Source organism: Oncorhynchus clarkii, chromosome 21 (assembly GCF_045791955.1).
Source record: "Oncorhynchus clarkii lewisi isolate Uvic-CL-2024 chromosome 21, UVic_Ocla_1.0, whole genome shotgun sequence".
Classification (NCBI taxonomy): Eukaryota; Metazoa; Chordata; class Actinopteri; order Salmoniformes; family Salmonidae; genus Oncorhynchus; species Oncorhynchus clarkii.
The window spans coordinates 49,341,943-49,357,361 of record NC_092167.1 but is presented as its reverse complement, the minus strand read 5'-3'; the positions used below and the strand labels follow the sequence as shown (position 1 = coordinate 49,357,361).

General features: G+C 42.1%; 1 protein-coding gene across 1 annotated transcript in view; it reads right to left on the bottom strand.

The window, feature by feature from the left end:
- LOC139379245 (uncharacterized) overlaps positions 1–11,803 on the bottom strand; it is a 12,809-nt gene extending 1,006 nt beyond the window's left edge. Inside the window, exons 1-4 of the mRNA XM_071122043.1 lie at positions 11,767–11,803; positions 1,793–3,482; positions 1,340–1,685; positions 1,095–1,252 (exon numbers count right to left, since the gene is read on the bottom strand). Coding sequence (XP_070978144.1) covers positions 1,095–1,252; positions 1,340–1,685; positions 1,793–3,452 — 2,164 coding nt within the window. The 5' untranslated portion in view covers positions 3,453–3,482; positions 11,767–11,803. The remainder of the gene's footprint in view (positions 1–1,094; positions 1,253–1,339; positions 1,686–1,792; positions 3,483–11,766) is intronic.
- Positions 11,804–15,419: the final 3,616 nt, after the last annotated feature.

The following is a 15,419-nucleotide window of genomic DNA, read 5'->3' as shown; positions in this document are numbered from 1 at the left end:
GACATAGACCATGGACCTCGTAGAGTTGAATACCCCTGACATAGACCATGGACCTCGTAGAGGTGAATACCCCTGACATAGACCATGGACCTCGTAGAGGTGAATACCCCTGACATAGACCATGGACCTCGTAGAGTTGAATACCCCTGACATAGACCATGGACCTCGTAGAGGTGAATACCCCTGATATAGACCATGGACCTCGTAGAGTTGAATACCCCTGACATAGACCATGGACCTCGTAGAGGTGAATACCTCTGACATAGACCATGGACCTCGTAGAGGTGAATACCCCTGACATAGACCATGGACCTCGTAGAGGTGAATACCCCTGATATAGACCATGGACCATGGACCATGGACCTCGTAGAGGGGAATACCCCTGACATAGACCATGGACCTCGTAGAGTTGAGTACACCTGACATAGACCATATTGATGTCACTTATCCAAGACTTTCAGGTACATGTTAAGTAGAGTTGAATGTTAAGTAGCTTTGAATGTTAAGGAAGTAGAGTTGAATGTTAAGTAGCGTTGAATGTCAAGGAAGTATGATTGAATGTTAAGGAAGTAGGGTTGAATGTTAAGTAGCTTTGAATGTTAAGGAAGTATGATTGAATGTTAAGGAAGTATGATTGAATGTTAAGGAAGTAGAGTTGAATGGTAAGGAAGTAGAGTTGAATGGTAAGGAAGTGGGTTTGAATGTTATGGAAGTAGGACTGAATGCTAAGGAAGTAGAGATGAATGTTAAGGAAGTAGGTTTGAATGTTAAGGAAGTAGAGATGAATGTTAAGGAAGTAGGGTTTGAATGTTAAGGAAGTAGGTTTGAATGTTATGGGAGTAGGGTTGAATGCTAAAGAAGTATGATTGAATGTTAAGGAAGTAGAGATGAATGTTAAGGAAGTAGGGTTTGAATGTTAAGGAAGTAGGTTTGAATGTTATGGGAGTAGGGTTGAATGTTAAGGAAGTAGGTTTGAATGTTATGGAAGTAGGGCTGAATGCTAAGGAAGTAGGTTGAATGTTATGGAATTAGATTTGAATGCTAAGGAAGTATGATTGAATGTTAAGGAAGTAGGGTTGAATGGTTCTTCTTACCTTCTTCCTGAATTACAGAACTCCTCTGAAGCTCCTCCCACGGTTTCCAGAGCAACTTCTCATTGGATGATGATTCTTCTGGCCACGCCCCTGACCCCTCCTCCCTCTCTCGACAACATGGCAGCTCAGCCTGGAACCCTCGACCCACGTTGATACACCTGAGAGAATGAATCAATGAATGAACAAAAGAACAAACGAACAAGCAATAGAAGAACACAATGGAATGCGTTACCATCCATACTCACGGAAGTAAAAAAGATCCCTTCTCCTCTTTAGTCATCCTTCCCTTCCCTCGTTCCCCAGCTGAAGGTGGGATGAGGGAGGAGAGGAGCCCCGTTCCCCTGCGTTGGGGATTCAGCATAGGTCGAGGGGTGTAGTGGAGCCCTCTCCCAATCCGCTCCACTCCCCTCTGCCCTCCTCCTCCTCTATGAGACTGGAGCGGACTAAGGAAGGGAATACCTCTAAACACCACTAGGGGTGCTGCTCCATGCTGTGGCAGTCCACTGGGGGGCTGGGATGGAAGAGAGGATAGGTGAACGGGTGAGGCAGAGACGACGTTTGATTGTACCGGAGTTTGAAGACTATAGTGACCTGTGAGCAGAAGAGAGGGGGGGGGGAGAAGCAACATAATAAATGGGAGGAAGCTAAAGAAGGAGACTGAATGCGATTTTGGATTCCAAGAACACACAGCAACATACCTGTATTATTCTCATTGTCCTGGTGAACATGTCTCTGAGTGAACACTGTCTCCTGGCAGTAGACATGGCCAGCGCTTGAGGGGTTGCCGTCGACGACATCCACGTCACCTGACTGCTGCAGCCAATGACAGGGTGGGAGCTTCCACATGACGGTGGAGGGGTGGGAAGTGTGGAGCGGCTGGTGAGGGGAGGGGTAAAACTGGACTGTTCCACCACAATCCTCCCCTGGGGTCTGGGTTAGTTCAACTGTCCCGAGAGAAGGGGTCGTGGTGAGTTTGGGAGTGGGGAGAGGGGAGGGAGGAGGGCTGAGGAGCAGAGGGAAGGGGTGAGGAGGAGGAGGAGGGAGAGTGGAAGAGTCTGTGAGTGAATTGTAAGCACTCGCTTTGATCCATCCTGTGCTTCCTCCTCCGGCTTCAAATCCTAAAACTCCACTTCCGGAATTCCCATTCGGAATTCTGTTGCCGGCGACGTTGCGTCTGACGAAGAACGCCTCTGAAAAGGAGTCCAGTTTTTGCCGGTACACCCCAATGCCACCACCGCTAGGGCCACTTGCTGCCTGGGAATAGGAGTACAGAGATGCCCAATCCTTGGGGTACCCCCCACCCTTCTCACTGCCTTCCCAAGCCACAGAACACTGATCTGGGGGAGAGGGACTCACCCAAAACCCAGGCTTGAACTGGGCCTCTGGAGGATCCAGGTTGGACCTTTTATCCCCAAAATCATCACGTTCTCCTCCGAAATCATCAACCCTTCTCAAACTATTCCTCTTTTCTGTATCGTCAACCCTTCTCAAACTATCCCTCTTTCCTTTATCGTCAAAGATATCGCTACCGTTATAGAGATGATCAACTCTGTTGTTTCCACCATCATGGCTACCGGTAGTGGTGTCTCTATAACCACTGTTACCATCTCGCCTCTCTTCACACACATAATCTCTGCTGTAGACCACGTCATCCCTGTTACGACAGACTTCATCCGTTCTTTGAAAGACATCATTCCTGTTATCATCCATTCTGTGAAAGACCTTATCCCTAGTGTTAGACCCCTCGTCCGTTTGCTCCTCACACCCATAATCTCTACTGTTGCTGTAGAAAACATCATCCCTACTACTGTTACAGACTTCATCCGCTCTGTAAAAGACATAATCCTTTTTACAGCCCTCATCTATTCTGTGGTAAATATCAACACCACTACCGCTGGCGCTGCTGTCATCGCCATCGCAGCCCTCATCCCTCTGGCTAGCGTAGGCAAGGTTCTGACTTTCAAAATGGCTGCCGAAATCATCCCCTTGACCTACACTGTCATCCAAAACCCCCCCGTTACAGTAGCTAGCTTTCCGCGCTCCAAAATAACCATCTCTACCATCAACATCACTGCAGTTATCACCTCTGCTATGTCCATGAATGCCTACATAACCTCCTCTTCCACCACCCCCACCGCTTGAATCGGGGAGAGGGGTCCTGGGTGCTGCCTCTATTCCAGTCCCCTCATATTGCTCCAGGGGAATCTGGAGCTCCAGAGGGTGGTAGCAAGATGTCTGGTCCAGACTGGGGCTCCCGATACTGGGGTGGAAGTGGTGGGAGAGGTGGGTGTGATGCTGGAAGCATGGGTCCTGGTAAGGCTGGGGAGTTGGAGGTTGGAGGGGTGTTCTCTCAGCCATAGGGTAGTCTCTGGTCTCTCTGGGTGTGTTCTGTGCTGGGATAGAGGGACCTAAAGTGGTTAATCTGTTGCCCTGCTGTAGAAAATTACCTGGAGAACCTTCGCTATTGAGAAAACAGTGTGACTCAAGTCGTTAAAACTTAGTGGCAAACAAATCTCACACACTGAAACTGGCCTTTAGATTATATCTGTTCAATGCACAAGTCTCTCTCTCTCTCTCTCTCTCTCTGTCTCTCTCTCTCTCTCCGCCTCTCTGTCTCTCCGTCTCTCTCTCTCTCTCCATCTCTCTCTCCGTCTCTCTCTCCGTCTCTCTCTCCCCGTCTCTCTCACTGTCTCTCTCTCTCTCCGTCTCTCTGTCTCTCCGTCTCTCTCTCTCTCTCTCTCCATCTCTCTCTCCGTCTCTCTCTCCGTCTCTCTGTCTCTCCGTCTCTCTCTCTCTCTCTCCATCTCTCTCTCCGTCTCTCTCTCCGTCTCTCTCTCCCCGTCTCTCTCTCCCCGTCTCTCTCTCACGCTGTCTGTTGTAATTAGGTCATGTTAAGACTGTATGACTCAGAGAGATTATGGATCTCTCACAGGAAGACTCCGTTGTTACCACCTTCTATGTATTTTCTCTCTCTCTCTCTCTCTCTCTCTCCGTCTCTCTGTCTCTCCGTCTCTCTGTCTCTCCGTCTCTCTGTCTCTCCGTCTCTCTCTCTCTCCATCTCACTCTCCATCTCTCTCTCCATCTCTCTCTCCATCTCTCTCTCCGTCTCTCTCTCTCTCTCTCTCTCTCTCTCTCTCTCCGTCTCTCTGTCTCTCCGTCTCTCTCTCTCTCCGTCTCTCTCTCTCTCTCTCCGTCTCTCTCTCTTCTTCTCTGCCGACAAAAAACAAGGTCTCAAAATATATCACACTGTCACACACAAGCATATTCTGATCGTGTCGGCTCATAAACACACACACAAAAACAAACATCCTTATTGTTTACGCTTATACACACACACAGGTGTCAGGATGAAAAGGTAACAGAGACACTCCCACATCCACCCTCAATGAAAACCACATCCTCAGGAAACATAGTTACGGTCTCCCTCCTCTCTATCTTTATCTCTCTCACTGTTGATCTATCTTTATCTCTCACTGTTCCTTCCTTCCTCTCTCTCCTCTCTTTCTTTCATTCTCTCATTATTTCTCCCTACGTATATGTATATCGTTCTCTTCACTTACCAATTGATGTCGTCTCTGTTTTTCTCTATTATATTAGCACACTACCACCACACATTCTCAGGCTGGTCAGTTACACATCCTACGGTTGGGTTATAGACCTACATGTGTATGTTTATAGGGGTGGGTGTGTGTGTGGGAGGGGGAGCTTTGTGTCTGTCTGGTCTGGTCTGGTCTGGTCTGGTCTGGTCTGTCTGTCTGTCTGTCTGTCTGTCTGTCTGTCTGTCTGTGTGTGTGTGTGTGCGCGTGTATTCGTGTGCATGTGTGTGTGTCTGTGTGAGCGCGTGTGTGAGTGTAGATGAGAACCCTGTTGTTTACCGGAGTGAGGATCTCTAGATTAGTCAGCTGACAGGAAGTCTCTACACAGACACACAAACACACCACTCTCTACCTAAAGAGACAGAGAGAGAAGAAGGAAGACAGGACCAGGGAATCCTCCGAATGAACCCCACGCCCTCGTTCCTTCATTCCCTTCTTCCCTCATTCCTTCCTTCTTTCATACCCTCATTCCTTCTTTCATTCCCTCATTCCTTCCTTTCATTCCCTCATTCCTTCCTTCTTTCATTCCCTCATTCCTTCCTTCATTCATTCCCTCATTCCTTCATTCATTCCCTCATTCCTTCATTCATTCCCTCATTCCTTCCTTCTTTCATTCCCTCATTCCTTCCTTCATTCATTCCCTCATTCCTTCATTCATTCCCTCATTCCTTCCTTCTTTCATTCCCTCATTCCTTCATTCATTCCCTCATTCCTTCATTCATTCCCTCATTCCTTCCTTCTTTCATTCCCTCCTTCCTTCTTTCATTCCCTCATTCCTTCTTTCATTCCCTCATTCCTTCATTCATTCCCTCATTCCTTCCTTCATTCCCTCCCTCCTTCCTTCATTCCCTCCTTCCTTATTTATTTCCCTCATTAAAATGCAAATCAATTTATAACATTTTTGACATGCGTTTCTCTGGATTTTTTTGTTGTTATTCTGTCTCTCACTGTTCAAATAAACCTACCATTCAAATTATGGACTGATCATTTCTTTGTCAGTGGGCAAACGTACAAAATCAGCAGGGGATCAAATACTTTTTTCCCTCACTGTATATACATAAGTATGTGGACACCCCTTCAAATTAGTGGATTCAGCTTTTTCAGCCGTTGCTGACAGGTGTATAAAATCGAGCACACAAGCCAGTGACTTTAATCATGGCACCGTCATAGGATGCCACCTTTCCAACAAGTCAGTTTGTCACATTTCTGCCTTGCTAGAGCTGCCCCGGTCAACTGTAAGTACTGTTATTGTGAAGTGGAAATGTCTAAGAGCAACAACGGCTCAGCCGCGAAGCGCGTAAAAATAATCTGTACTCGGTTGCAACACTCACTACCGATATACAAAATGCCTTTGGAAACAACGTCAGCACAAAAACTGTTCGTCGAGGGGGGTTTCCGTGGCCGAGCAGCCGCACACAAGCCTAAGATCACCATGCGCAATGCCAAGTGAGCAGTGGAAACACGTTCTCTGGAGTGATGAATCACACTTCACCATCTGGCAGTCTGACGGACCAATCTGGGTTCGGCGGATGCCAGGAGAACGCTACCTGCCCCAATGCATAGCGCCAACTGTAAAGTTTGGTGGATGAGGAATTATGGTCTGGGGCTGTTCTTCATGGTTCGGACTAGGCCCCGTAGCTCCAGTGAAGGGAAATCTTAATGCTACAGCATACAATGATATACCAGACAATTCTGTGCTTCCAACATTGTGGCAACAGTTTGGAGAGGGGCCCTTTCCTGTATCAGCATGACAATGCAACCCGTGCACAAAGCGAGGTCCATAGACAAATAGTTGGTCGAGATCGGTGTGGAAGAACTTGACTGGCCTACACAGAGAGCGAGAGAGAGAGAGAGAGAGAGAGAGAGAGAGAGTGAGAGAGAGGGAGAGGGAGAGAGAGAGAGACAGAGAGAGACAGAGACAGACAGAGAGAGACAGAGAGAGACAGAGAGAGACAGAGAGAGACAGAGACAGACAGAGAGAGACAGAGAGAGACAGAGAGAGACAGAGACAGACAGAGAGAGACAGAGAGAGACAGAGAGAGAGAGAGAGAGAGCGAGAGAGAGGAAACTGGACTTTTTTTCTATCAGATCAATCTCATCACTACATTTCTCATCACTAAATAAAGAATTGATGAAGGACTCATCTCGCCTAAAGAAGGTGAGATGAGATCAACAACGTACTTACGGTAGTTGCAATACAGGTGAAATAAGACACACTTAGTATCCTAGCACGGAAAAAGGCATTTCCTTGATTATTTTGAGTGCCCAAAATGTAACGTCGTGTTTCAGGCCTTCCACGGGAAGAACAACACAGACAGGAAAGTCAATGTTTTAGATTGTGTAATCTAGATTGATCTGAGATGTGGTTTTCTAGTGTTTAGAGTCTGTGTGACTAACACGGTATACAATTAACTATAGCAGAATCTGAACACGGGCCAAACAATTAACTAGAGCAGAATCTGAACACTGGCCAAACAATTAACTAGAGCAGAATCTGAACACTGGCCAAACAATTAACTAGAGCAGAATCTGAACACTGGCCAAACAATTAACTAGAGCAGAATCTGAAAACTGGCCAAACAATTAACTAGAGCAGAATCTGAACACTGGCCAAACAATTAACTATAGCAGAATCTGAACACGGGCCAAACAATTAACTATAGCAGAATCTGAACACTGGCCAAACAATTAACGACAAATCACGGGTCAAAGCTACAAGATTAAAGCTCCACTATTTTGATCAATTGATCAATACCCATTACATATATATTACATACCCATTATATTTATTATATACCCATTATATACCCATTACATACCCATTATATTTATTATATACCCATTACATACCCATTACATACCCATTAGATACCCATTACATACCCATTATATACCCATTACATACCCATTACATACCCATTATATACCCATTATATACCCATTACATACCCATTACATACCCATTACATACCCAATTATGTACCCATTATATGCCCATTACATACCCATTACATACCCATTACATACCCATTACATACCCATTACATACCCATTATATACCCATTATATACCCATTACATACCCATTACGTACCCATTACATACCCATTACATACCCATTACGTACCCATTACATACCCATTACATACCCATTATATACCCATTATATATATATATTACATACCCATTACATACCCATTACATACCCATTACGTACCCATTACATACCCATTACATACCCATTACGTACCCATTATATACCCATTACATACCCATTATATATATATTACATACCCATTACATACCCATTACATACCCATTATATTTATTATATACCCATTACATACCCATTACATATTTATTATATACCCATTACATACCCATTACATACCCATTACATACCCATTACATACCCATTACATACCCATTATATTTATTATATAGCCATTACATACCCATTACATACCCATTACATACCCATTACATACCCATTATATTTATTATATAGCCATTACATAGCCATTACATAGCCATTACATACCCATTACATACCCATTACATACCCATTATATTTATTATATACCCATTACATACCCATTACATACCCATTATATACCCATTACATACCCATTACATACCCATTATATACCCATTATATATATATTACATACCCATTATATACCCATTATATATATATTACATACCCATTATATTTATTATATACCCATTACATACCCATTACATACCCATTACATACCCATTATATACCCATTATATACCCATTACATACCCATCACATACCCATTACATACCCATTACATACCCATTACATACCCATTACATACCCATTACATACCCAATTATATACCCATTATATATATATTACATACCCATTATATACCCATTACATACCCATTACATACCCAATTATATACCCATTATATATATATTACATACCCATTATATACCCATTACATACCCATTACATACCCATTACATACCCAATTATATACCCATTATATATATATTACATACCCATTATATACCCATTACATACCCATTACATACCCATTACATACCCAATTATATACCCATTATATATATATTACATACCCATTACATACCCATTACATACCCATTATATACCCATTATATACCCATTACATACCCATTACATACCCATTACATACCCATTACATACCCAATTATGTACCCATTATATGCCCATTACATACCCATTACATACCCATTACATACCCATTATATACCCATTATATACCCATTACATACCCATTACGTACCCATTACATACCCATTACATACCCATTACGTACCCATTACATACCCATTACATACCCATTATATACCCATTATATATATATTACATACCCATTACATACCCATTACATACCCATTACGTACCCATTACATACCCATTACATACCCATTACGTACCCATTATATACCCATTACATACCCATTATATATATATTACATACCCATTACATACCCATTACATACCCATTATATTTATTATATACCCATTACATACCCATTACATATTTATTATATACCCATTACATACCCATTACATACCCATTACATACCCATTACATACCCATTATATTTATTATATAGCCATTACATACCCATTACATACCCATTACATACCCATTATATTTATTATATAGCCATTACATAGCCATTACATAGCCATTACATACCCATTACATACCCATTACATACCCATTATATTTATTATATACCCATTACATACCCATTACATACCCATTATATACCCATTACATACCCATTACATACCCATTATATACCCATTATATATATATTACATACCCATTATATACCCATTATATATATATTACATACCCATTATATTTATTATATACCCATTACATACCCATTACATACCCATTACATACCCATTATATACCCATTATATACCCATTACATACCCATCACATACCCATTACATACCCATTTTATACCCATTACATACCCATTACATACCCATTACATACCCATTACATACCCATTACATACCCAATTATATACCCATTATATATATATTACATACCCATTATATACCCATTACATACCCATTACATACCCATTATATATATATTACATACCCATTATATACCCATTACATACCCATTACATACCCATTACATACCCAATTATATACCCATTATATATATATTACATACCCATTATATACCCATTACATACCCATTACATACCCAATTATATACCCATTATATATATATTACATACCCATTATATACCCATTACATACCCATTACATACCCATTACATACCCAATTATATACCCATTATATATATATTACATACCCATTATATACCCATTACATACCCATTACATACCCAATTATATACCCATTATATATATATTACATACCCATTATATACCCATTACATACCCATTACATACCCATTACATACCCAATTATATACCCATTATATACATATTACATACCCATTATATACCCATTACATACCCATTATATATATATATTACATACCCATTATATACCCATTACATACCCATTACATACCCATTATATACCCATTATATATATATTACATACCCATTATATTTATTATATACCCATTACATACCCATTACATACCCATTACATACCCATTATATACCCATTATATACCCATTACATACCCATCACATACCCATTACATACCCATTATATACCCATTACATACCCATTATATACCCATTATATACCCATTATATTCATTATATACCCATTACATACCCATTACATATTTATTATATACCCATTATATATATATTATATTCATTATATACCCATTACATACCCATTACATACCCATTACATACCCATTATATACCCATTACATACCCATTATATACCCATTACATACCCATTACATATTTATTATATACCCATTATATACCCATTACATACCCATTACATACCCATTATATACCCATTATATACCCATTATATTCATTATATACCCATTACATACCCATTACATATTTATTATATACCCATTATATATATATTATATTCATTATATACCCATTATATTCATTATATACCCATTATATACCCATTACATATTTATTATATACCCATTACATATTTATTATATACCCATTACATACCCATTACATACCCATTATATTTATTATATACCCATTACATACCCATTACATACCCATTACATACCCATTACATACCCATTATATTTATTATATACCCATTATATACCCATTACATACCCATTATATTTATTATATACCCATTACATACCCATTACATACCCATTAGATACCCATTACATACCCATTACATACCCATTACATACCCATTACATACCCATTACATACCCATTATATACCCATTACATACCCATTACATATTTATTATATACCAAGTACATACCCATTATATCCATGATGTACCCATTATATTCATTATATACCCATTACATACCTCTTATATACCTATTTGTTGGGTCTAGCCACATCAGGCTAATTTCCTATATTTATCCAAATATCCAAATGTTCCATCCTAAAAATGGATGGCGACACATTGCAGTGAATTTCTTCAAATGTCTTTAGCTTACTGCCTGAACGTTTCAGTGCAGGTTTGACGGGAACCTACCGAATAAGATCACCCATCAACCCTCGACAGGTCGGCACGCCTGAAGTGACGACGTCGGTCTTGTTTCACCCAATGAACCCCATAAACATGTCATTGACCTAATTCCTGAAAATGAATTATTTTCACAAGGTAAAAAATGTTTTTTTTCCTCAGTACAGATTGGACACTCGTCTAAATAACTAATTAACCAAAGGTCATGAAGGTCACGGGTAAGGAATAACCGTTGCACATTCCCCACTGAGAATTATATTATATTTTAATATAGTTTATATTTTATGCTGTCGTTAAGACCAGTAAAAAGCCATTTTTTTTCCAGAAATATTGTGTGTCGATGACAATAACAGATTAATTTAAAAAAAGTATTGATTGGTGAAAATGGACTTACTGTCAGCAGCCGATCCAGGTAGTAACGGGTTCTCAGACTCAACCTGAAATATGGAAAACCTTTATTTTACAATGAAAATCAATGACGTGTTGTCGGACAAATTTGCATATGCATTTTTCTACTTCTGTGACAGTAGAGGATCTCTTTTGATGACGACAATTATCAGATAGCTTTTTTGTTGTTACAATAACCCAACGGCCATTAACCCAACGACCATTAACCCAACGGGACAATAACCCAACGACCATTAACCCAACGACCAATAACCCAACGGGACAATAACCCAACGGGACAATAACCCAACGGCCATAAACCCAACGACCATTAACCCAACGGCCATAAACCCAACGGCCATTAACCCAACGGCCATAAACACAACGGCCATTAACCCAACGGCCATAAACACAACGACCATTAACCCAACGGCCATAAACACAACGGCCATTAACCCAACGGCCATTAACCCAACGGCCATAAACCCAACGACCATTAACCCAAAGGCCATTAACCCAACGGGACAATAACCCAACGACCATTAACCCAACGGGACAATAACCCAACGGGACAATAACCCAACGGGACAATAACCCAACGGGACAATAACCCAACGGGACAATAACCCAACGACCATTAACCCAACGGGACAATAACCCAACGGGACAATAACCCAACGGGACAATAACCCAACGGGACAATAACCCAACGACCATTAACCCAACGGGACAATAACCCAACGGGACAATAACCCAACGGGACAATAACCCAACGGGACAATAACCCAACGGGACAATAACCCAAAGACCATTAACCCAACGGGACAATAACCCAACGGGACAATAACCCAACGGGACAATAACCCAACGGGACAATAACCCAACGGGACAATAACCCAACGGGACAATAACCCAACGACCATTAACCCAACGGGACAATAACCCAACGGCCATTAACCCAACGGGACAATAACCCAACGGGACAATAACCCAACGGGACAATAACCCAACGACCATTAACCCAACGGGACAATAACCCAACGGGACAATAACCCAACGGGACAATAACCCAACGGGACAATAACCCAACGACCATTAACCCAACGGGACAATAACCCAACGACCATTAACCCAACGGGACAATAACCAAACGGGACAATAACCCAACGGGACAATAACCCAACGGGACAATAACCCAACGGCCATTAACCCAACGGGACAATAACCCAACGACCATTAACCCAACGGGACAATAACCCAACGACCATTAACCCAACGGGACAATAACCCAACGACCATTAACCCAACGGGACAATAACCCAACGGGACAATAACCCAACGGGACAATAACCCAACGACCATTAACCCAACGGGACATTAACCCAACGGGACAATAACCCAACGACCATTAACCCAACGGGACATTAACCCAACGGGACAATAACCCAACGACCATTAACCCAACGGGACAATAACCCAACGGGACAATAACCCAACGGGACAATAACCCAACGGGACAATAACCCAACGGGACAATAACCCAACGGGACAATAACCCAACGACCATTAACCCAACGGGACAATAACCCAACGGGACAATAACCCAACGGGACAATAACCCAACGACCATTAACCCAACGGGACAATAACCCAACGACCATTAACCCAACGGGACAATAACCCAACGGGACATTAACCCAACGGCCATTAACCCAACGGGACAATAACCCAACGGGACAATAACCCAACGGGACAATAACCCAACGGGACATTAACCCAACGACCATTAACCCAACGGGACAATAACCCAACGGGACAATAACCCAACGGGACATTAACCCAACGACCATTAACCCAACGGGACAATAACCCAACGGCCATTAACCCAACGGGACAATAACCCAACGGCCATTAACCCAACGGGACAATAACCCAACGACCATTAACCCAACGGGACAATAACCCAACGACCATTAACCCAACGGGACAATAACCCAACGGGACAATAACCCAACGACCATTAACCCAACGGGACAATAACCCAACGACCATTAACCCAACGGGACAATAACCCAACGGGACAATAACCCAACGGGACAATAACCCAACGACCATTAACCCAACGGGACAATAACCCAACGACCATTAACCCAACGGGACAATAACCCAACGGGACAACAACCCAACGACCATTAACCCAACGGGACAATAACCCAACGGGACAATAACCCAACGGGACAACAACCCAACGACCATTAACCCAACGGGACAATAACCCAACGACCATTAACCCAACGGGACAATAACCCAACGACCATTAACCCAACGGCCATTAACCCAACGGCCATTAACCCAACCGCCAAATGCTCTATGAAATTTTGAGTGAGACATTTTTCAGAGGTATGAACGCAGCGATGGAACTTAAGGCTTTAGTTGACTAGCCAGCTGCACTAGTAGACTGGGATTTCAGTCAAAACCAAGTAACATTCATTGCGCTATTTAAAAAGACTAAATTCCACCGTCCTGACAGGCTAGATGGACACGTGTTCTTCGTACCCGGTCTGAACAGTACTAGCCTCAGGCTAGGCGGGTAGATTCGTTTACATTCCTGCATGCACGGCACCCAAAATATGACAATGAGGTCAACACCAAATACTGCAATTTCAAAATAACTACCTGGACCAGTATTGAACTGGCCTCTTTAAAATTCTCTACGAGTACAATTTTTTGATGCGATTCAACTGAGTAACGAAAAAGCACATATGTCAACAATCTTTTCAGAATGACTACATGTCTGTCGGCAACCGTACCAGGATGGAGCAGAAGTTGGGAACGGGCTGAGAAAACGGAGGACATTTTAAAGGCTTGCAGAAATATCCTTGCTTGAGGCACAGTTCAGAAATAACGTTCCCCCTCTAGATCCCAAATCGAGAAAGACCAATAGATGGGGACGCCAGGCGAGTAGAGAATGGGATCCTAATAAAAATCTGAATGGGGTCAAAAGGTCAAAGATCGCCAGATTTAAATGCGTTAATAAATCATAAACCCTGAAAACAATCGACTGTCCTGGGGGGGGGGGGACAAACACAGACAGGAGGACTTCAAGGAGATCCGTTTCTTGCAGACATTTTCAATTGCCAGGACTTTATACGGGGAGTCTTGTCATGAGGACGGCCACATGCTCTTTCAGGCCCTTGTGATCAACAAAAATATATAATACAAAAATTGTTTAAAAAAAATCTCCTTGTTTTTAAAAGTATAAAAAAATAACTAAGCCAGCAGATAGTGACATGTATAAAGCCACAGGGTTTATCTTTGTTTGTTTTGCCAGATGTGCAATTGGGTCAACAGCGTCAACAAAGATGCTTCTGTTCCTGCACGTAATGACACAGTACAGTATAAAACCACCTTCGTAGCATTGCAACCTGTGACCGTATAGTAACTAATTTTCAAACTTAGACAGAGATGCAGACTTACCATTCATCCTTTCAGCGTGATCACGGCACAGCTCTGCTACATGTGTGTGTGTGTGTGGTCTGTGTCTGTCTGTACGTACGTACGTACGTGTGGGAGGGAGTTTCGTAGGAGCGGTTATGGGCCCGCTGTCGCTCTCTCAAAACCCCTGATCTCACCTCTGTGTGTGTCTGAATGAGAAAAGGA